The sequence below is a fragment of the Coregonus clupeaformis genome, chromosome 1 (assembly GCF_020615455.1).
Source record: "Coregonus clupeaformis isolate EN_2021a chromosome 1, ASM2061545v1, whole genome shotgun sequence".
Taxonomy (NCBI): domain Eukaryota; kingdom Metazoa; phylum Chordata; class Actinopteri; order Salmoniformes; family Salmonidae; genus Coregonus; species Coregonus clupeaformis.
In genome coordinates, this window is record NC_059192.1 from 41,720,020 (window position 1) to 41,744,215 (window position 24,196).

Sequence of the window (24,196 nt, forward strand, 5' to 3'; positions counted from 1 at the left end):
TGAGCAGCAGTGTGCAGCGTTTTCCTTTCTGTTTTTCAGAGATTTACCGTAGATCACTTCACATCGCAGAAAGACACGCCCTGTCCGTTGTCCCTTGGCCAAGAGTGTTCCTCTATGCTTTCCTCTGCAATGCTTGATCCTCCCCCCTCTGAACAGAGTGAGGGAACAAGGCTTATCCCTCATCTTGATAACCCCTCGATGGCCAGGAAAGCTTTGGGTAGCAGAGATCACTCTCCTGCTTTACGACGAGCCCTGCAGCTACCATTATGCAAGGAATCTATCTACTGACCCAAGCGAACTGAGCGATTTTGCCACCTTCACCCGGAAAACCATGATCCTCTGGGCTTGGCCCGTGAGAGGATGAATCTTAATGCGACAGGCTTGCCTCTCGGACTCATTGAGACTATCTAGAGTGTAAGGGCCTCTTCTACATGCTCACTGTATGGGAACAAGTGGTGCATATTTGAGAAGTGGTGCGACCAAAAACAGATAATTCCTTACCAATGCTCTGTATCAAAGGTTTTATGCTTCTTGCAGGAATGTTTAGACAGAGGGAAGGCATTCTCCACTGTTGAGGTCTATTTAGACGTTATCTCTGCCTGTCATATAGACTTCGACAACCACACAGTAGGGAAATGCCCTCTGTTATGTTTTATGAAGAGAGTGCGTTGTTTACGCCATCTCCAAGCCTTTAACTCAGTCTTGGGACTTTTCTATTGTGCTTGAAGCAATTTCCCAGCAGCTGCTGGAAAGTGTGGAGATGAAATATCTCTCCTTCAAAACCGCTTTTCTGATTGCCCTAGCATTGGGCAAAACGAGTGAGTGAGCTGCATGCACTGTCAGGTCAACATTAATGTCTACAGTTTGCCCCAGGGTTATCCAAGGTAACACTGTAACCCAACCCCGCTTTCATGCCTAAGGTCAGCGGCAATTACAATTGTCTAGTCTTGGAGCTTATGGCTTTCCACCCGTTGCCCTTCACTTCTACGGAAGAGCGTCTCCACAATTTGTGTCCAGTACGCGCTTTGCACATCTATACTGAACAGAAATATAAACACAACATGCAACAATTCTACAGAGTTAAAGTTCATATAAGGAAATCAGTCAATTTAAAAATGTATTAGGCCCTAATCTATGGATTTCACATGACTGGGCAGGGGCGCAGCCATTGGTGGGCCTGGGAGGGCATAGGCCTCATGCTGTTTAATCAGCTTCTTGATATGCCATACCTGTCAGGTGGATGGATTATCTTGGCTAAGGAGAAATGCTCACTAACAGGGATGTAAACAAATTTGTGCACAAAATGTTAATGAATAAGCTTTTTGTGCGTATTGGTTTCTGGGATCTTTTATTTCAGCTCATGGAACATGGGATCATTTTGGCAAAAACCAAAACGTGCACCCAGGTGGGGCCCAGGACCGAGCTTGGGAAACCCTGCATTAGAGAATCTGCCTGAGCGAATACCAATTGTGAGACATCTCAGTCATATTATCATAGAACCGGGGTTACGAAGTTACATTTTCGTCATTGTGAGTGACTAGACTCAACACATGATTGCACAGCATTTAAGCACATTTTCCAGCTATAATCCCATGTCTGTGGTTGTACTTCACCTCTCTTAAACAACTGACTTGTCATTTTCTTATGTTGTACTCAAATTTCATTTAACATTAAAATATATTTATTCTTGTTTCTACCGTAGAAGTCCTTTTTCCTGGGTCTATGAAAAATATACTGTAGCTACACACTCAAAGAATTTCAGTAAATTAAAGATCTGCAGACATAAACTACCAGTCAAAAGTTTGGACACACCTACTCATTCAAGGGTTTAACTTTGAACGTTTCTTCAAGTGCAGTTGTAAAAACCAACAAGCGCTATGATAAAACTGGCTCTCATGAGGACCACCACAGTTACCTCTGCTGCAGAGGATACATTTATTAGAGTTACCAGCCTCAGAAATTGCAGCCCAAATAAATGCTTCACAGAGTTCAAGTCACAGACACATCTCAACATGAATTGTTCAGAGGGGACTGTGTGAATCAGGCCTTCATGGTCGAATTGCAGCAAAGAAACCACTACTAAAGGACACTAATAATAAGAAGAGACCTGCTTGGGCCAAGAAACACGAGCAATGGACATTAGACCGGTGGAAATGTGTCCTTTGGTCTGGAGTCCAAATTTGAGATTTTTGGTTCCAACCGCCGTGTCTTTGTGAGATGCGGTGTGGTTGAACGGATGATCTCTGCATGTATATTTCCCACCTTAAAGCATGGAGGAGGAGGTGTTATGGTGTGGGGGTGCTTTGCTGGTGACACTGTGATTTATTTAGAATTCAAGGCACACTTAACCAGCATGGCTACCACAGCATTCTGCAGCGATACGCCATCCCATCTGTTTGGGCTTAGTCGGACTATCATTTGTTTTTCAACAGGACAATGACCCAAAACACACCTCCAGGCTGTGTAAGGGCTATTTGACCAAGAAGGAGAGTGATGGAGTGCTGCATCAGATGACCTGGCCTCCACAATCCCCCGACCTCAACCAAATTGAGATGGTTTGGGATGAGTCGGACCGCAGAGTGAAGGAAAAGCAGCCAACAAGTGTTCAGCATATGTGGGAACTCCTTCAAGACTGTTGGAAAATCATTCCAGGTGAAGCTGGTTGAGAGAATGCCAAGAGTGTGCAAAGCTGTCATCAAGGCAAAGGGTGGCTATTTGAAGAATCTCAAATATAAAATATATTTTGATTTGTTTAACACTTTTTTGGTTACTACATGATTCCATATGTGTTATTTCATAGTCTCCACTATTATTCTACAATGTAAAAAAAATATTGAAAAATAGTACAAATAAAGAAAAACCCTTGAATGAGTAGGTGTGTCCAAACTTTTGACTGGTACTGTATATTGACAATTATTTTACATGTCCAACTGTTCTTCATCTGTTTAATGAGTTGAAGCATGAACATTTTCACCCAGCTCTTTTTAATTGTGTAATATTATATTGGATATGCATTTGGGACCTAATCCAGAGTGTCCCTTAAAGGTCCAATGCAGCCGTTTTTATCTCACCCGGCCTCTAGTAATTCTCATGCATGCCTCTCTTCCTTGCGTTCTTGCGTGGAAATATACCCTGAACAAAAATATAAACGCAACAAATTAAGATTTTACTGAGTTAGTTCATATAAGGAAATCAGTCAATCAAATTCAATCAATGAAATGTATTTATAAAGCCCTTTTTACATCAGCAGATGTCACAAAATGCTATACAGAAACCCAGCCTAAAACCCCAAACAGCAAGCAATACAGATGTAGAAGCACGGTGGCTAGGAAAAACTCCCTAGAAAGGCAGAAACCTAGGAAGAAACCTAGAGAGGAACCAGGCTCTGAGGGATGGCCAGTCCCCTTCTGGCTGTGCCGGGTGGAGATTATAACAGTACATGGCCATTAAGGCCAGATTTTTCTCCAAGATGTTAAAACGTTCATAGATGACCAGCAGGGTCAAATAATAATCACAGTGGTTGTAGAGGTTGCAACAGGTCAGTACATCAGGAGTAAATGTCACTTGGCTTTTCATAGCTGGGCATTTAGAGGTTGAAATAGCAGGTGCGGTAGAGAGAGAGAGAGTTGAAAACAGCAGGTCTGGGACAAGGTAGCACGTCTGATGAACAGGTCAGGGTTCCATAGCCGCAGGCAGAAGAGTTGAAACTGGAGCAGCAGCACGACCAAGCGGGGACGCTCTGGATCGTACACGTCGATCCAGAGTGTCCCAAACATGCTCAACGGGTGACATGTCTGAGTGTGCAGGCCATGGAAGAACTGGGACATTTTCAGCTTCCAGGAATTGTGTACAGATCCTTGCGACATGGGGCCATGCATTATCATGCTGAAACATGAGGTGATGGCGGCAGATGAATGGCACGACAATGGGCCGCAGGAGCTCGTCTCGGTATGTCTTTGCGTTCAAATTACCATCGAAAAAATGCAATTGTGATCATTGTCTGTAGCTTATGCCTGCCCATACCATAAAAGGGGCACTCTGTTCACAATGTTGACATCAGCAAACCGCTTGCCCACACGATGCCATACACACTGTCTGCCACCTGCTTCTCCAGCGTGCCAGTGGCCATCGAAGGTGAGCACTTGCCCACTGAAGTCGGTTACGATGCCGAACTGCAGTCAGGTCAAGACCCTGGTGAGGACGACGAGCATGCAGATGAGCTTCCCTGAGATGGTTTCTGACGGTTTGTGCAGAAATTATTCGGTTGTGCAAACCCACAGTTTCATCAGCTGTCCAGGTGGCTGGTGTCAGATGATCCGGCAGGTGAAGAAGCCGGATGTGGAGGTCCTGGGCTGGCATGGTTACATGTGGTCTGTGGTTGTGAGGCTGGTTGGACGTACTGCCAAATTCTCTAAAATGACGTTGGAGGTGGCATATGGTAGAGAAATTAAATTATCTGGTAGACATTCTTGCAGTCAGCATGCCAATTGAATGCTCCCTCAACTTGAGACATCTGCGGCATTGTGACACAAAACTGGACAGCACAAGCTGTACCTGTGTAATGATCATACTGTTTAATCAGCTTCTTGATATGCCACACCTGTGAAGTGGATGGATTATCTTGGCAAAGGAGAAATGCTCAATAACAGGGATGTAAACAAATTTGTGCACAAAATTTGAGAGAAGCTTTGTGTGTATGGAACATTTCTGGGAACTTTTATTTCAGCTCATGAAAGCAACTTTACATGTTGCGTTAATATTTTTGTTCAGTGTGTGTGTGTGTGTGTGTGTGTGTATATATATATATATATATTTATAATAAATTAATCAAAATAACGTTTTAATGAAAATATGTCAAATCATTATTTGAATATGTTGGTAACCCGTTGTATAAAAGTGATAATGCCCTCGAAGCCGGTGTTTGTTGGATATATTGGCACAGATGTTGTTAGGCCCTGGGAGGGCAGGCAAACCGTTTTAATTTATTCATACCATTTCATCCTTCCACAAGATATAGTCCCGACACAAATCTAGGGTTGCTAGAGACACGACCCAGTCGTTCAGTATTTTTGTTCTGTATCTATAGACGTGACCTTGTCGTTCGTTCTAAATGTTCCATTGCCATGCTGGCTGGCAACGTTCTTATCCCCTGCTTGCTAGCTAGCCAACTACGGCTACCTTAGTCACGTCAAAAAGTTCAGCCAGAATAATAGCCAAGTAGATTTCTCGTTAATAATGAGCTAATGAGGCGTGATTTCGCCTGGCATAGATAATGTTGGAGCTAGCCAACAACACAGGGACAGCAGGATATCGAATTTGAATATTGAAACAATGTTGCAAATGTCAGAGACAGACAGCAAGGTTTATACAAATCTCCACTGTTGAAAACTAAATGTTAGTCTAAAAGAAACGTGAGATAATATCTAGATGCTTTTTATAGTGGAGTTTGTAAAGCGCCTGACTGGGTTGATAAGACAATGGATTGAGCAGTCAGATGGAACTGAGTAAATAGGCATTTTAAAGTCATAGATTTAGCTGGTGGTAACTTGTGGAATAGACACCCGGCTGGAATGCGGTTTTAACCAATCAGCATTCAGGATTAGACCCACCCGTTGTATTAATATATATATATATAAACACACTGAAATATATAAATAAATCAGGAGAAAAAAAATTCACTTGACTGCACTGGGCCTTTAATAAAATAGTAGCCCAGATGCCAAAAGTAAATGTCAAGCTGACCATATTTTAATAAGAGTACAAAACGAGTGCAGAAAACCTTTCAATTCTCATTCACAAACTTATCCCATAAGCAATAAATTAATTTCTTGACATTTTGGGAAGAACATTCATCAAATCATGATCAATGTACTGACTCCTAAGAACTTTATCAGGCATACAAGGAGGACAAATGTATTATATAAATGCTGATCTCAAAATGCACTATTTACATATACTTTGAATACCAGATCCACAACATGTTATAAAAACTAGAAAATTTGGTCTCGAGTAAGGGAAGAAAAGTAATCATAAGCTTTGCAAATTATTTTGTATTAGTTCAAACTTCCCAGGACGGGAATCCCACATGTAAACAGTATTTCAATGCAGGTTAAGGCAGCAAACTATATCTACAAAGCACTGAGGAACATCCCACAGTACAATTAGACCTGCTACTTTTTTTGCCAGGATTTGTATTGTATCAAGAAATTGCAAATATGACAATTAATAAAAAGCTTATCCTGATCTCCCAACACAGATGCAAAAAATGAGAAAATCCCAGTGCTTTACAAAGAGAACTAACTATTTTGTTACATACCTTTTATTAAGTTGAACTTTTCAAGAACTAGCTCTTCTGGTATCAAAATGAAAAATATTTGTTCCACAATCTTTTTATTCCCATACCGGGCAGGTGTTGGTGTTTAAGGCTCGTTGCTATTGAGACTATTCTGTTGTTCAGTCCTGCTCCTGCGAAGCATGTCTATGTGCTTGGCTCTCATCCATCCATAAGGGTGGCCTGTCCCAAACTTAAGGAGAGGAACCTTGGGACAAACGTTATGCCAGTTAGCTACACAAAATGACTGCTTAACTTGAGAACAGATGTTATGCGGAATTCAAACGTCTGGACAAATATGGCTCAATAAATTTCACATAACTTTTACACACCTTGCGACAACAACCATCCTATGCAGGTCCTCTGCGGTGACGCACTGGGGGTCATATTTGCGCATGTCAACAAAGTAATCCTCAACTGCCTGTGGAACACAATAACAAGGCAACTGAATAAGAATCAACAAAAATAGGCACATGTACAGTTTCTTTAGAAAATAGAGGGCGTGGACACTAACCATTACAGGTTTTGAAACCCGATACCTTACCACGATTTAAGCTCAATCAAGGTGTTTGTTTTAACTATTCAATATTGCTTTCAGCACGGCATCTAGGTTCATAACAATGGCCAGGTTTGGAAAGCAGACAATCCAAAGCAGCCTTTATCTTGGTGACCTCATCAGAGATGCTGTAGTCGAGGGTTTGCGGCACACTCAGGTATACCCGGAACTTGTTTAATTGTGATGTCAGCTGTGCCATGTGGATGGTAGTGAGGTACTCCTCCATGTTGGGTGGGGTCACCTGGGGCTGTAGGGGCACCTGGCAGTCCGACTGTGGGAGGGGAGGAGGATGGTAGGAGAGATTGCATTAGAAATACACAGCACATGAGTGGCAAATATGTTGAGGTACTTGCAAGAAGTTGTCTTTTTGAGTGGCTTGATTTCAAACCTCTCTGGTAAGCACTGGCTCACCTGGTGGAAACTATGATACCGAGTTTAACTGTGTAATACAAATGTTGGTGTGGCCTGATAAGACGGCCCTATCCCGACACCTCTGGCCAGGACTGTCCCAGTGGCACAGCTGCAGCCATGTCAACTCCATTAGACCAACACACACAAATAACAAAGTGCATTCCTTAGGCCATTTGCAACAGTGCAGCCAAGCTCTAAAGCCATACCATGGCGCTGCTAGGGGCTGTGGTGACCAATGGGCAGCGTGATGACGCTGGTTGGAAACAACCCCACGGCGTTTGACAAGTGTCAGCCTCCTGAGAGCCTGGCTGAAACCTAACCCCTGCAAGGGCGGGCAGACACACACACCCAGGGGCTACCCCTCCTACACCCTCTGGTGTGAATCTTGACCTCTTTGTCTGTCCTCACCGGCAGCAGCGATCGGCCTTCTGACGTGACGAGCACGTTAATATTGCAGGGGAATTCCATCTGGTGGTAGTTGAAGTCATAATCAACCTTCTGCCAGGAGATCAGGTTCCCCAGAGCTGTGATGTTCCGCACACCTACAGCAGGACACAGATTTCTATTAACATATTACCACAACGCATGGCTATTCAATGGATTAAATGACATTGCACTACCGCAATTGGTACACCAAATTAATGAATATACCATGGCTGTTTTACAAAAAGCTGAAGGTACTTCTGTGGGTATCTTAAACTAGTTCCCAGTCACTGCAGTACAGTAATGTACATCTTTCAGCCCGCCCAGAAACCACCCATTGTCCCTACCCCCACTTGGAGATCTGAGCGAATAAGACAGGTATAAGCAATGTCTAAAATTCCACCAAGCCTATCAGAGAGCAAGGTGGAGCAATGACCCCATTGTGTACACCTATCAAATCCTCTCAGATCTACACAAGTGTCTGGGGCTAGAGGTTGTTTCTGGCACAAAAAGCTTATTTCTCTAGAGGTTTTTGCAAAATATTTGTTTACATCCCTGTTAGTGAGCATTTCAATAAGCTGATTAAACAGCATGATCATTACACAGGTGCACCTTCTGCTGGAGACAATAAAAGGCCACTTTAAAATGTGCAGTTTTGTCACACAACACAATGCCACAGATGTATCAAGTTGAGGGAGTGTGCAATTGGCATGCTAACTGCGGAAATGTCCACCAGAGCTGTTGCCAGAGATTTTATGTTAATTTCTCTACCATAAGCTGCCTCCAACGTCATTTTAGAGAATTTAGCAGTACATCCAACCGGCCTCAAAACCACAGACCACGTGTAACCACGCCAGCCCAGGACCTCCACATACGGCTTCTTCACCTGTGGGATCGTCTGAGGGGGGTGCTGAGGAGTATTTATGTTTGTAAAAAAGCCCTTTTGTGGGGAAAACTCATTCTGATTGGCTGGGCCTGGCGCCCCTGCCACGCCCACCCATCGCTACACCCCTGCCCAGTCATGTGAAATCCATAGATTAGGGCATAATTCATTCATTTCAATTGACTGATTTCCTTATATTAACTAACTTTGAATCTTTGAAATTGTTGCATGTTGCGTTTATATTTTTGTTCAGTATAGATATCTTCAAAGTATGCATTATTTCAGTATTGTCACAAACAAATCTAATACTGACCTTAAGTGGAGGGCAAAATGAATTTTGTCATGACAATGAAGAAACTGTACTGCAGGCCAGAGTTGCATATTAGTGTTCTATTGAATTTTCATCTCAATTACTAAAGTGGCACCCAAATATGCTGTTACCCCTCAATTCAAATCTCAAATAAGTCAACTCAGTTTTGATTTGATATGGAGCATGATACAATATATTAACTCACACAAGGCACCATCTGTTGGATGATCTGATAGAGTCGCTCTGTGTATGAGGAGTTGAGCGGACAGACACTCCGGTTCAGGGTGAATTTACCCAGAGGCAGGACATCTGTCATTGTCCTGTTGGAAGTTGAACCTTAGCCCCAGTCTGTGGTCCTGAGTGCTCTGGAGCAGCTTTTCATCAAGGATCTCTCTGTACTTTGCTCCGTTCATATTTCCCTCGATCCTGCCCTGTCTTCCAGTCTCTGCCACTAAAAAACATCCCGACAGCATGATGATGCCACCACCATGCTTCACCGTAGGGATGGTGCCAGGTTTCCCCCATACGTGATGCTTTGCGTTCAGGCCAAATAGTTCAATCTTGGTTTCATCAGACCAGAGAATCTTGTTTCTCATGGTCAGAGTACTTTAAGTGCCTTTTGGCAAACTCCAAGCGGGTTGTGATGTGCCTTTTACTGAGGAGTGGTTTCCGTCTGGCCACTCTACCATAAAGGTCTGATTGGTGGAGTGCTGCAAAGATGGTTTTCGTTCTGAAAAGGTTATCCCATCTCCACAGAGGAACCATGGAGCTCTGTCAGAGTGACCATCGGGTTCTTGGTCACCTCCCTTGGTGGTTCCAAACTTCTTCCATTTAAGAATGATGGAGGCCACAACGTTCTTTGGGACCTTCAATGCTGCACACATATTTTGGTACGCTTCCCCAGATCTATGCCTCGATACAATCCTGTCTTGGAGCTCTACGGACAATTCCTTCGACCTCATGGATTGGTTTTTGCTGACATGTGTGCCTTTCCAAATCATGTCCAATCAAATTAATTTACCATAGGTGGACTCCAATCAAGTTGTAGAAACACCTCAAGGATTATCAATGGAAACAGGATGCAACTAGCAAAGGGTCTGAATACTTACAGTCAAAGTTTGGACACACCTACTTATTCAAGGGTTTTTCTTTATTTTTACTATTTTCTACATTGTAGAATAATAGTGAAGACATCAAAACTATGAAATAACACGTATGGAATCATGTAGTAACCAAAAAAAAGTGTTAAATAAATCAAAATATATTTGAGATTTGAGATTCTTCAAATAGCCACCCTTTGCCTTGATGACAGCTTTGCACACTCTTGGCATTCTCTCAACCAGCTTCACCTGGAATGCTTTTCCAACAGTCTTGAAGGAGTTCCCACATATGCTGAGCACTTGTTGGCTGCTTTTCCTTCACTCTGCGGTCCGACTCATCCCAAACCATCTCAATTGGGTTGAGGTCAGGGGATTGTGGAGGCCAGGTCATCTGATGCAGCACTCCATCACTCTCCTTCTTGGTCAAATAGCCCTTACACAGCCTGGAGGTGTGTTGGGTCATTGGCCTGTTGAAAAACAAATTATGGTCACACTAAGCGCAAACCAGATGGGATGGCGTATCGCTGCAGAATGCTGTGGTAGCCATGATGGTTAAGTGTGCCTTGAATTCTAAATAAATCACTGACAGTGTCACCAGCAAAGCACTCCCACACCATAACACCGTGTCCTCCATCCTTCACGGTGGGAACTACACATGCAGAGATCCTCCGTTCACCCACACCGCATCTCACAAAGACACGGCAGTTGGAACCAAAAATCTCAAATTGTCCATTGCTCGTGTTTCTTGGCCCAAGCAGGTCTCTTTTTCTTATCGGTGTCCTTTAGTAGTGGTTTCTTTGCAGCAATTCGAACATAAAGGCCTGATTCACACAGTCCCCTCTGAAGAGTTGATGTTGAGATGTGTCTGTTACTTGAACTCTGTGAGCATTTATTTGGGCTGCAATTTCTGAGGCTGGTAACTCTAATGAACTTATCCTCTGCAGCAGAGGTAACTCTGGGTCTTCCTTTCCTGCAGAGGTCTTCATGAGAGCTAGTTTCATCATAGCGCTTGATGGTTTTTGCGACTGCACTTGAAGAAACTTCCAAAGTTCATGAAATGTTCCGTATTGACTGACCTTCATGTCTTAAAGTAATGATGGACTGTCGTTTCTCTTTGCTTATTTGAGCTGTTCTTGCCATAATATGGACTTGGTCTTTTACCAAATAGGGCTATCTTCTGTATACCCCCCCTACCTTGTCACAACACAACTGATTGGCTCAAACGCATTAAGGAGGAAAGAAATTCCACAAATTAACTTTTAAGAAGGCACACCTGTTAATTAAAATGCATTCCAGGTGACTACCTCATGAAGCTGGTTGAGAGAATGCCAAGAGTGTGCAAAGCTGTCATCAAGGCAAAGGGTGGCTATTTGAAGAATCTCCAATATAACATATATTTTGATTTGTTTAACACTTTTTGGGTGTTATTTCATAGTTTTGAGGTCTTCACTATTATTCTACAATGTAAAAAATAGTAAAAATAAAGAAAAACCCTTGAATGAGTAGGTGTATATTAATAAGGTATTTCTGTTCTGAATTTACATTTGCAAACATTTCAAAAAATTTGTTTTCGCTTTATCATTATGGGGTATTGTGTGTAGATTGATGAGGAAAATTTGTATTTAATCAATTTTAGAATAAGGCTGTAATGTAACAAAATGTGGGAAAAGTTAAGTGGTCTGAATACTTTCCGAATGCATTGTAAATATAGTAAGAACATAATATACATAATTTATTTCTGTCCCGGTTTCCAGGACCCAGATCAAGCCTATTATTGGATAAAAAATAATTCTCAATGGATTGCCTCCATTGAAGGTTTTAGTTCAGGACTAGGCTTAATCTGGGTTTTGGAAACCATCCGTCTGTGTATGGAGTGCACACATACACATTAGAGATGAGGTGCAGTATGAGGTACTCAGCAGCCAGTCCGTCTCCCAGAAGAACATGAGTGAGGTAAGCAAGCAGCTGTCTTTACAGATGCCATCTCAACCAGAAAAGAGGATACAACTGAAAAGGTGAGACACAATTTGTTTCAGAAAGCATACACCCAGGGCCAAATTCAGAGTTGAGATAAGTGTGCACAACTCAGACTTTGGTGTAAATCATTAATTGATGTCAGTGGGAAACTTGCACTGCCCTCAGTGAATACAAGTACATGTATATTGTGATGTGTACTAGTCTTACAGGCGCTTTGGTCCTCCGTGGGAGTAGAGGGCAGTAGAGGGTTGTTGTGTTGCAGGGGGCAGAGCATGTGGAGACGGAAAACTAGTGAAGCAGGGGGGTCGTGGGCTCTCTGTTCCTCTGGAGTCGCCATTCTCTCTGTGGGGTCTCTGTGTGGATACACAATTCTGTGAGCAATTCGGACACACTCACACACACCTAAATTGAAATTAACCTTATTTAAAACAAACTCTAGCGCCTTACTTTTCTTCACCCAGCAAACTCAGGACTGGGTTGACGGAGATAATCCCATAGACCTCCAGGGTGTCGTTCAATTTGAAGCAGTCCAAGTCCTCATAGACCTGGTGAGTGCCAAAGTGGGATCTTTGGAATCACTTTAATATTCTGACACAGAAATAGGCCAGTCCTCTGATACAGCTTAGTTACAGAACTAATATAATCCATGAAAACAAGCAAACACTGGACAGTATGGGCCTAAATTCATGCAGGATGATTTTGTTTTTTTTATTTTCACTAGACAGGCTAACCCCCTCTCCGCTGGCAGGGGGAGGTTGATGTCCAGATGGGAGGAACAGTCTGAGGCGGCCGTCGTCTGGCTGGAGGAGGCTTCCGTCTCCTGCCATTTGGAGTCTCTGTTGCCATGGAGCTTTGTAAATAGAAGAGAGAACGGTTGGTAGTACTGTTAAAACAGTCTTCTACAAGCAAGGGTCGTGTTCACTAAGCCTGATACGAAAGAAAACAGTCCAAAACGGGGAGGTACTATCTGAACTTGTCCAATAAGAAACCGACATTTTCCTTTTCCATTGCATATGTTTATAGATTATTTACTTTTTACCCCCTTTTTCTCCCCAATTTCGTGATATCCAATTGTGATCTTATCTCATCGCTGCAACTCCCCAACGGGCTCAGGAGAGGCGAAGGTCGAGTCTTGTGTCCTCTGAAACATGACCCGCCGTGCTGCATCTTAACAACCGCTCGCTTAACCCGGAAGCCAGCTGCACCAATGTGTTGGAGGAAACACCTTTCAACTAACGACCGAAGTCAGCTTGCAGGTGCCCGGCCCGCCACAATGAGTCACTAGAGCGCGGTGAGCAAAGTAAAGCCCCCCGGCCAAACCCTCCCCTAACCCGGACGACACTGGGCCAATTGTGCGCCGCCCTATGGGACTCCCGGTCATGGCCGGTTGTGAGACAGCCTGGGATCGAACCCCAGGTTGTAGTGATGCCGCAACACTGCGATGCAGTGCCTTAGACCGCTGTGCCACTCGTGAGGCCGCATATTGTTTTTAAAGGGTAGGAAGCATACATTTTTACTCACCAAAGTATCAGCACAGTGTGGTCAAAGACTTAGTAACTTAGTTGTAGTCACGATCTGGTTACCTATAACTACAAACATAATTATGTTTTTACATATTTATTAACTTATTTCCGGATATCTTCGGAACTACCCACAATGCACTATTTTCTCAACATCATATGGAGTATCTACTTTTGTTACCTAGTTCATATGCTAGCTCGGTAACTAGCTCAAGCTGGCTAACGTTAGCCACACCTCATGCTCTTCACAGGAACCCGTTAGCACTGCAGGCTCTGGTGCCTTCTTGCCATGGGCTCAAAATGAAAGAGAAAATCATCTCGTCTGTTGGGGCGGTATGCGAATTGTAGTGGGTCTAGGGTTTCTGGGATGATGGTGCTGATGTGAGCCATGACCAGCCTTTAAAATCATTTCATGGCTACAGACATGAGTGCTACGGGGTGGTAGTCATTTAGGCAGGTTACCTTGGCGTTCTTGGGCACAGCGAATATGGTGGTCTGCTTGAAACATGTAGGTATTACAGACTTGGTAAGGGAGTGGTTGAAAATGTCAGTGAAGACACTTGCCAGTTGGTCAGCGCATGCTCGGAGTACGCGTCCTGGTAATCCGTCTGGCCCTACGGCCTTGTGAATGTTGAACTATTTAAAGGTCTTACTACGATCGGCTACGAAGGGCGTGATCACACAGTCGTCCAAAACAGCTGGTGCTCTCATGCATGCTTCAGTGATGCTTGCCTCGATGCAAGCATAGAAGGCATTTAGCTCGTCTGGTAGGCTCGCGTCACTGGGCAGCTCGCGGCCGGGTTTCCCTTTGTAATCTGTAATAGTTTGCAAGCCCTGCCACATCCGACGAGCGTCAGAGCCGGTGTAGACTGGGATGCTGACGGGAGAGGTTGTGTTTTCTCTAGCAGGAGGTAAGCTTGGCTTCTTATATGGTGTTGAGTAAAGCTTAAACCATGTATTTAGATTGTAGGTAGGTATTGTAGTTAGGTATTATAGGTAGTTTACTCAGGTAGTTATTGAAGGTTATTGTAGGTAATTATTGTAGGTAAGGACTGTATTCGGCGGACTCCGGCGAAGCACGAGGCTAGCCTACCCACTACTTGGACCAACAAAGCTAGCTAGCTAGCGGGTAGCTACCGGTAACTTTTAGCAACTGTGGTTAGCTGTTTCCAATGTTATTTCACGCTTAAGAGTACCTGTAATTGAGCCAGCTAGCTGCCACCTTCAGCTGTTTTTCTAACCTCATTATCATTAACGATAGGTGGTTGGTAGCTGCTGTACTTAATTTCGGCTACTGATTGCAGTCTGCCAGTTTGGCTTTATACATAGCTTGGGCTTTGTCGAGTAAGGCTTAAACTATGTATTTAGATTGTAGTTAGGTACTATAGGTAGGCATCGTGGGCTGTATATTATTAAGTAGTATAGGTAGGCATCGTGGGCTGTTGTGGGTAGCTGTTGTGTAGTTATTGTAGGTTACTTTTGTATTCGGCGGTGCCGGATGTAGCACAAGCTAGCTAGCTAACTCACCTCCTGGATTAGCTGGCGAGTTGCTATTAGCAACGGTTGCAACTAAAAACAATATCCTTTTAGCCAGCTACATTCGTTCGCAGCGACGCCGTTTTTCAAACAAAGTCAACACAGTAGCCATTGCTAGCCAGCCAACACTACCAGCAGGCTGTGGTAGCTAAATACAATATCTTTGTGCTAGCTACCCAACGTTTAATCGTTGCTGCGTTATGAAAGGTAAGCTTGGCTTCTTATATGGTGTTGAGTTAAGCTTAAACCATGTATTTAGATTGTAGGTAGGTATTGTAGTTTGGTATTATAGGTAGCTTACTCAGGTAGTTATTGAAGGTTATTGTAGGTAATTATTGTAGGTAAGGACTGTATTCGGCGGACTCCGGCGAAGCACGAGGCTAGCCTACCCACTACTTGGACCAACAAAGCTAGCTAGCTAGCGGGTAGCTACTGGTAACTTTTTGCAACTATGGTTAATTGTTTCCAATGTTATTTCATGCTTAAGAGTACCTGTGATTGAGCCAGCTAGCTGCTACCATTCAGCTGTTTTTCTAACCTCATCCGAGGCATTAACGTTAGGTGGTTGGTAGCTGCTGTACTTAATTACAGCTACTGATAACAGTCTGCTGTAGTTTACAACAATTCTAATTTCTAAAGTGGAAGTTGGGAGAGTTTTACTCGGGTGGTTCAGTGAAACAATTATAGTTTCTGAGGTGGAAGTTGGGAGAGTTATATATATATATATTATTTGGTGAGGGAGGCCTGCTCTCTCCTTTCCCTGATGTTTAGTTCATTTCATCCCAATCTCCTCTGCATTATTGTAGCCATCTGCTGCAGCCTGTCAACTATGCCTCTGCCTATCCCTGTTCTCTCCTCTCCGCACAGGCTACACAAACGCCTCACACCGCGTGGCTGCTGCCTCTCTAACCTGGTGGTCCCTGCACGCACCACACACCTGGAGTTCCAGGTCTCAGGCAGCCTCTGGAACTGCCGTTCTGCCGCCAACAAGGCTGACTTCATCCCAGCCTATGCCACCCTCCAGTCCCTCGACTTCCTGGCACTGACGGAAACATGGATTACCACTGAAAACACTGCTACTCCTACTGCTATCTCCTCGTCTGACCATGTGTTCTCGCATACCCCGAGAGCATCTGGTCAGAGGGGGTGGTGGCACAGGAATCCTCATCTCTCCCAAGTGGTCATTCTCAATTTTTCCCCCTAACCCATCTGTCTATCTCCTCATTTGAATTCCACGCTGTCACAGTCACTAGCCCATTTAAGCTTAATATCCTTGTCATCTATCGCCCTCCAGGTTCCCTTGGAGAGTTCATCAATGAGCTTGACGCCTTGATAAGTTCCTTTCCTGAGGATGGCTCACCCTTCACAGTCTTGGGGGATTTCAACCTCCCCACGTCTACATTTGACTCATTTCTCTCTGCCTCCTTCTTTCCACTCCTCTCCTCTTTTGACCTCACCCTCTCACCATCCCCCCCACTCACAAGGCAGGCAATACGCTTGACTTCATCTTTACTAGATGTTGCTCTTCTACTAATCTCACTGCAACTCCCCTCCATGTCTCCGACCACTACTTTGTATCCTTTTCTCTCTCGCTCTCCTCCAACACTACTCACTCTGCCCCTACACAGATGGTAACGCGCCGCCGCAACCTTCGCTCTCTCTCTCCCACTACTCTCTCCTCTTCCATCCTATCATCTCTTCCCTCTGCTCAATCCTTCTCCCTCCAATCTCCTGATTCTGCCTCCTCAACCCTCCTCTCCTCCCTTTCTGCATCCTTTGACTCCCTGTGTCCCCTATCCTCCCGGCCGGCTCGGTCCTCCCCTCCAGCTCTGTGGCTTGATGACTCATTGCGAGCTCACAGAACAGAGCTCCGGGCAGCTGAGCGGAAATGGAAGAAAACTAAACTCCCTGCCGACCTGGCATCTTTTCACTCCCTCCTCTCTACATTTTCTTCATCTGTTTCTGCTGCTAAGGCCACTTTCTACCACTCTAAATTCCAAGCATCTGCCTCTAACCCTAGGGAAGCTCTTTGCCACATTCTCCTCACTGCTGAATCCCCCCTCTCTGTGGATGACTTTGTCAGCCACTTTGAAAAGAAGGTTGACGACATCCGATCCTCGTTTGTTAAGTCTAATGACACTGCTGGTCCTGCTCACACTGCCCTACCCTATGCTTTGACTTCTTTCTCCCCTCTCTCTCCAGATAAAATCTTGCGACTAGTGACTGCAGGCCGCCCAACAACCTGCCCGCTTGACCCCATCCCCTCCTCTCTTCTCCAGACCATCTCCGGTGACCTTCTCCCCTACCTCACCTCGCTGATCAACTCATCCTTGACCGCTGGCCATGTCCCTTCCGTCTTCAAGAGAGCGAGAGTTGCACCCCTTCTCAAAAAAACCAACACTCGATCCCACTGATGTCAACAACTACAGACCAGTATCCCTTCTTTCTTTTCTTTCCAAAACTATTGAGCGTGCCGTCTTTAGCCAACTCTCTTGCTATCTCTCTCAGAATGACCTTCTTGATCCAAACCAGTCAGGTTTCAGGACTGGTCATTCAACTGAGACTGCTCTTCTCTGTGTCACGGAGGCTCTCCGCACTGCTAAAGCTAACTCTCTCTCCTCTGCTCTTGTCCTTCTAGACCTGTCTGCTGCCTTTGATACTGTGAACCATCAGATCCTCCTCTCCACCCTCTCCGAGCTGGGCATCTCCGGCGCGGCTCACTCCTGGATTGCGTCCTACCTGACCGGTCGCTCCTACCAAGTGGCGTGGCGAGAAGCTGTCTCCGCACCACGTGCTCTCACCACTGGTGTCCCCCAGGGCTCAGTTCTAGGCCCTCTCCTTTTCTCCCTATACACCAAGTCACTTGGCTCTGTCATATCCTCACATGGCCTCTCCTATCATTGCTACGCTGACGATACACAACTAATCTTCTCCTTTCCCCCTTCTGATAACCAGGTGGCGAATCGCATCTCTGCATGTCTGGCCGACATATCAGTATGGATGACGGATCACCACCTCAAGCTGAACCCTGGCAAGACGGAGCTGCTCTTCCTCCCGGGGAAGGACTGCCCGTTCCATGATCTCGCCATCACGGTTGACAACTCCGTTGTGTCCTCCTCCCAGAGTGCGAAGAGCCTTGGCGTGACCCTGGACAACACCCTGTCGTTCTCCGCCAACATCAAGGCGGTGACCCGATCCTGCAGGTTCATGCTCTACAACATTCGGAGAGTACGACCCTGCCTTACACAGGAAGCGGCACAGGTCCTAATCCAGGCACTTGTCATCTCCCGTCTGGATTACTGCAACTCGCTGTTGGCTGGGCTCCCTGCCTGTGCCATTAAACCCCTACAACTCATCCAGAATGCCGCAGCCCGTCTGGTGTTCAACCTTCCCAAGTTCTCTCACGTCACCCCCTCCTCCGCACACTCCACTGGCTTCCAGTTGAAGCTCGCATCCGTTACAAGACCATGGTGCTTGCCTATGGAGCAGTGAGGGGAACGGCACCTCCGTACCTTCAGGCTCTGATCAGTCCCTACACCCAGGCGAGGGCATTGCGTTCATCCACCTCTGGCCTGCTGGCTCCCCTTCCTCTGCGGAAGCATAGTTCCCGCTCAGCCCAGTCAAAGCTGTTCGCTGCTCTGGCACCCCAATGGTGGAACAAGCTCCCTCACGACGCCAGGACAGCAGAGTCACTCACCACCTTCCGGAGACATTTGAAACCCCACCTCTTTAAGGAACACCTGGGATAGGATAAAGTAATCCTTCTACCCCCCCCCCCCCCCCAAAAAAAAAAGTATAATTGTAAAGTGGTTATCCCACTGGCTATAGGGTGAATGCACCAATTTGTAGTCGCTCTGGATAAGAGCGTCTGCTAAATGACGTAAATGTGCCCTTGAGCAAGGCACTTAACCCTAATTGCTCCTGTAAGTCGCTCTGGATAAGAGCGTCTGCTAAATGACTAAAATGTAAATGTAAAATGTAGTAGGATTCAATCTTAGTCCTGTATTGACACTTTGACTGTTTGATGGTTCGTCGGAGAGCATAGCAGGATTTCTTCTAAGCGTCTGGATTAGTGTCCCGTTCCTTGAAAGTGCATGTTCAAGTAGGCTAGCCCAGTTTTTTGTAACTTTTTCCACCTTGGCTTAGTGCTAGTGCGCTAGCTGACTGACATCTATCCATTTTGGATTACTCGCTATAGCCATCGGATGGGCCCCAGCCTTCAATCTGTAAGTCTCTGCTCATTTGATCTGTGGTTATGTTTTAGTTTTGTTGGTTGTGTTCTAACTGGTCTCCAGTAGTTGGGCTCTAGCATGCCAACCACAGCCGTGCTGGTTGTCTAGGCAAATAGCTAACATTAGTTGGTATAGCTAATGTTAGCTGGCTGGCTAAGATAAATGTATATAGCTAACATTCTTTGATATTTGGTTAGATGGCGTTATGCATTTCAAAAACATTGGTTTACTTGAATGTAGCTGTAAGCTAGGTGTTGATGGCAACTACGTACAACTCAACTTGCAAGGTTGCTAGCCAACTAGCCTGCTAACGTTAGCTCTACTAGCCTGCTAACATTATCCCTACCAGCCTACTAACGTTACATTAGCCTGACTGGCAGGGCTAACGTTAGCAGGATAGTTGGCTAGCAACCTTGCAAGTTGATTTGTAACAAATTCATAAAGTATTTGCTTGTAAGTTGCAAAAGATTGGGTTGTATTTAAAGTTATACATTTGAAGTTATTTCTGTTGGAGTTTACATTATAGGGAATAGGCTGGCTTGCCAGGTCCTCCATATTACATCACATACCGAAAAAATCATTTTCCGAGCTGACGTCGGCATTCTGATCGGTTTTATGTAATAAAAAAGTGAGGTGTAACTTTGCATTGGGACTTTTGATGTGTATACTAATGCAAATCCATATGTTACATGTGGTTACATTTATGCTACCTACCCTTTAAAAGTTTTGCTACGCTGTGCCCTAATGAACATGACACAGGACTAATCCTTTACTTGGATGCATGTTTAAGGATTGTGTATCCACTAGGGGTGTAACGATTCGTTTTAACAACGATTCGATTTGTATCACGATTCGTGGTTGTCGATACGATTCAAGGACGATATTGGTTCATTTAGAACGATACGATCCGAAACGATTCAGTGACTTGAAATCGATTCAGTAACCTTTTAGCCAAAAATTCAACCAGTGTGACTGAAATAAATACCTGGATACTGGACAGTGCAGGTGAAGTTTCCTAGATTCCTGTTTCTTGTAAGGACCGCAATGGTGGCTTGATAATTTCTCGCTCGTCGGCTTCTCCTCTGTTGTCGGCTTCTCCTCTGTTGTCCGCTTCTCCTCTGTTGTCCGCCATGCTTTGTTTTGTTGTCTTGGCGCCTTTGCGCTGCTGCTGGCGCGATGACGTCACGGATAGGCAGACTGAATCGAGTAATGTTTAAAGCCTTTTTCATTAAAAGTGCTAAGAAAAAACATCCATATAAAGTCTGACGTGCTTAAATCCAATGGGTTATTTCCTAGTATCGATACAATCGATTTATTACATTTTAAAACGATGTTAGATCGATATATGTTGTCCAAAAGGCCAACTCGCCGAGCACAGATCGATGTTGTTGGATCATAGGAATATAAATCGATACATCGATGTAGTAGATGGATCGTTACACCCCTAGTATCCACCTGTGTGTGGTTCTCTCTGCTTCTGACAACCCTGGCGTTGCAAACACCATGCTCTACCAATTGAGCTACATCCCTGCCGGCCATTCCCTCCCCTACCCTGGACAACGCTGGGCCAATTGTGCGCCGCCCCATGGGTCTCCCGGTCGCGGCCGGCTACGACAGAGCCTGGATTCGAACCAGGATCTCTAGTGCGATGCAGTGCATTAGACCACTCATTCAAATGCAACAAATAAAGAATATGGACAATATATCACAGGGCATACTGCATAATCATATTCATAGACTCAAAGCCCATTTTTGACCAAAAGTCAGGAGGATAAGTCCTTTATCTTTTGACAAACAGACAAATAAAAGTGCTTTGCTGAATATATACCACAGCAGATGGAAAGGATATCTCTTTAGCCCAAGGGCTCTCTCCTGGAATAGGGACACAATAGAAGGTCTGTCTCTCCGCAGTCACAGTGTTTCTGGAGTTCAAATCCATCTGAAGATGAACACAGGTAATCAAGATCAGTCATGTGAATGTAAATCTTAAAACACTATCATTTCGTTCAAACAAAATCTAGATTGTAGACATCACTTGCTTGCCCATGTAACGGAGTTAAGAACGTGATGCAAGCTCACTCCACAGCTAGCTTGAAATGACGCCAATGGCGCTATTAAATTGGTACCTTTTGTATATCTCAATCCGTTTGCATGTTGCCAAGGAGGGTGGTCACGTGTGTTGCGAAGCAGAGGATCACTGGTTCAAGTCCGGTATGGGGACAGGGACAGTGGAGGAAGCTAAACTATTAGCAGCACACTGATGTCGGTTACACTGGTGCCATTAGACCTGGATCGGCAGTTGGCCTCAGCTCAACGGCTGGGGTAGCGCGCTGTGTAGCGAGTTTATAAGGGGTGAGTGTAACGGAGTTAAGAATGTGCTGTAAGCGCACTCCACAGCTAGCTTGAAATGTTGCGGTGTGGAGCTATTCAATTGGTACCTTTTGTATAGCTCATCTCATTTGCATGTTGTCAAGGAGGGTGGTCACTTGTGTTGCGAAGCAGATGATTACTGGTTGGAGCCCAGTATGGGGACAGGGACAGTGGAGGAAGTGGAGGAACTGTTAGCAGCACACTGACGTCGGTTACACTTACTCCGTGTCAAAATGATGTGCCCTGACTTCCATGGAAAGGCCTAATATACAGTGGGGGAAAAAAGTATTTAGTCAGCCACCAATTGTGCAAGTTCTCCCACTTAAAAAGATGAGAGAGGCCTGTAATTTTCATCATAGGTACACGTCAACTATGACAGACAAATTGAGAAGAAAAAAATCCAGAAAATCACATTGTAGGATTTTTAATGAATTTATTTGCAAATTATGGTGGAAAATATGTATTTGGTCACCTACAAACAAGCAAGATTTCTGGCTCTCACAGACCTGTAACTTCTTCTTTAAGAGGCTCCTCTGTCCTCCACTCGTTACCTGTATTAATGGCACCTGTTTGAACTTGTTATCAGTATTAAAGACACCTGTCCACAACCTCAAACAGTCACACTCCAAACTCCACTATGGCCAAGACCAAAGAGCTGTCAAAGGACACCAGAAACAAAATTGTAGACCTGCACCAGGCTGGGAAGACTGAATCTGCAATAGGTAAGCAGCTTGGTTTGAAGAAATAAACTGTGGGAGCAATTATTAGGAAATGGAAGACATACAAGACCACTGATAATCTCCCTCGATCTGGGGCTCCACGCAAGATCTCACCCCGTGGGTCAAAATGATCACAAGAACGGTGAGCAAAAATCCCAGAACCACACGGGGGGACCTAGTGAATGACCTGCAGAGAGCTGGGACCAAAGTAACAAAGCCTAGCATCAGTAACACACTACGCCGCCAGGGACTCAAATCCTGCAGTGCCAGACGTGTCCCCCTGCTTAAGCCAGTACATGTCCAGGCCCCTCTGAAGTTTGCTAGAGTGCATTTGGATGATCCAGAAGAGGATTGGGAGAATGTCATATGGTCAGATGAAACCAAAATAGAACTTTTTGGTAAAAACTCAACTCGTCGTATTTGGAGGACAAAGAATGCTGAGTTGCATCCAAAGAACACCATACCTACTGTGAAGCATTGGGGTGGAAACATCATGCTTTGGGGCTGTTTTTCTGCAAAGGGACCAGGACGACTGATCCGTGTAAAGGAAAGAATGAATGGGGCCATGTATTGTGAGATTTTTAGTGAAAACCTCCTTCCATCAGCAAGGGCATTGAAGATGAAACGTGGCTGGGTCTTTCAGCATGACAATGATCCCAAACACACCGCCCGGGCAACGAAGGAGTGGCTTCGTAAGAAGCATTTCAAGGTCCTGGAGTGGCCTAGCCAGTCTCCAGATCTCAACCCCATAGAACATCTTTGGAGGGAGTTGAAAGTCTGTGTTGCCCAGCGACAGCCCCAAAACATCACTGCTCTAGAGGAGATCTGCATGGAGGAATGGGCCAAAATACCAGCAACAGTGTGTGAAAACCTTGTGAAGACTTACAGAAAACGTTTGACCTGTGTCATTGCCAACAGAGGGTATATAAAAGTATTGAGAAACTTTTGTTATTGACCAAATACTTATTTTCCACCATAATTTGCAAATAAATAGTTGACGTGTACTAAATACTTTTTTCCCCCACTGTATTAGATACACATCTTTGAAACTATGGTTGCTGCTGAGCTTAGAACATTTTAGAGACGAGCTTACCCCGCATTCTGTGACGTCTTTGTACTTCCCACATCTCAACACCTGAGAATTGTCAAGACAGACACCAAATGACTGGAGGAATAGCAAACAAGATTGGAATAGCTTTTTCCCATGGACCAACAATGACAGTAAATTGACTATGCACTTCCAACAAGTACATTGACTATGTACCATCTACAAAACAAGAACTAAAACGGATTGTTTTCACAGGGCTAGGTGAAATATATTTATTTTAAACATCAATCATTTCTGTCAGTCTCCTCAGCAGATGCCCATGCAGGCAAATGTCTACACAGACAACACTGACAGCAGGTGTCCGTGTAATATAGTGCATTCCGCAGCTGCTACTGTACCATTGGAATGGAAGAGTGAGAGGTCTTAGTGTAGTGGAACCCCATATTATCGGCATATTCAACAGCGTTTAAGAAATATATTACCTTCAACAGTGTTATCTTGTGATCAAGCCATCAATGTTATGTGATTATTGGTGTCGTAAAAATGTTAGCTAACGGGTTAGAAATTAGCAAGTTTGACATTTCAGTGGAAATACAACTATCAGCTTTTTGATAAGCGGTTTAGCATAAAAATACATCCCGTATTATCGGCATACGGCCCCCAGTTATTGGCCACCTTACTATTTTGTTCAATTACAAGATATATCAGTTTAATTTTGTTCAAAGAGACACTAACCACATACCCGAAGTGCAGGGACGGCTTGTTCAATAGGGCGATATG

At 44.6% G+C, this 24,196-nt stretch overlaps 1 protein-coding gene across 1 annotated transcript; it reads right to left on the reverse strand.

Annotated features, from left to right (window-relative positions):
- Window positions 1–5,682: 5,682 nt before the first annotated feature.
- Window positions 5,683–23,884, reverse strand: LOC121568822 (mini-chromosome maintenance complex-binding protein). Its single transcript, XM_045221232.1, has 10 exons — window positions 23,462–23,884; window positions 21,718–21,911; window positions 21,406–21,609; window positions 21,108–21,218; window positions 12,723–12,841; window positions 12,439–12,536; window positions 12,199–12,344; window positions 7,707–7,840; window positions 6,664–7,158; window positions 5,683–6,539 (listed from the first exon to the last, which is right to left on the reverse strand). Exons 5-9 carry the CDS (start codon window positions 12,816–12,818, stop codon window positions 6,910–6,912), a joined length of 723 nt encoding a protein of 240 aa, XP_045077167.1. The 5' UTR covers window positions 12,819–12,841; window positions 21,108–21,218; window positions 21,406–21,609; window positions 21,718–21,911; window positions 23,462–23,884; the 3' UTR covers window positions 5,683–6,539; window positions 6,664–6,909.
- Between the last annotated feature and the right edge of the window lie 312 nt (window positions 23,885–24,196).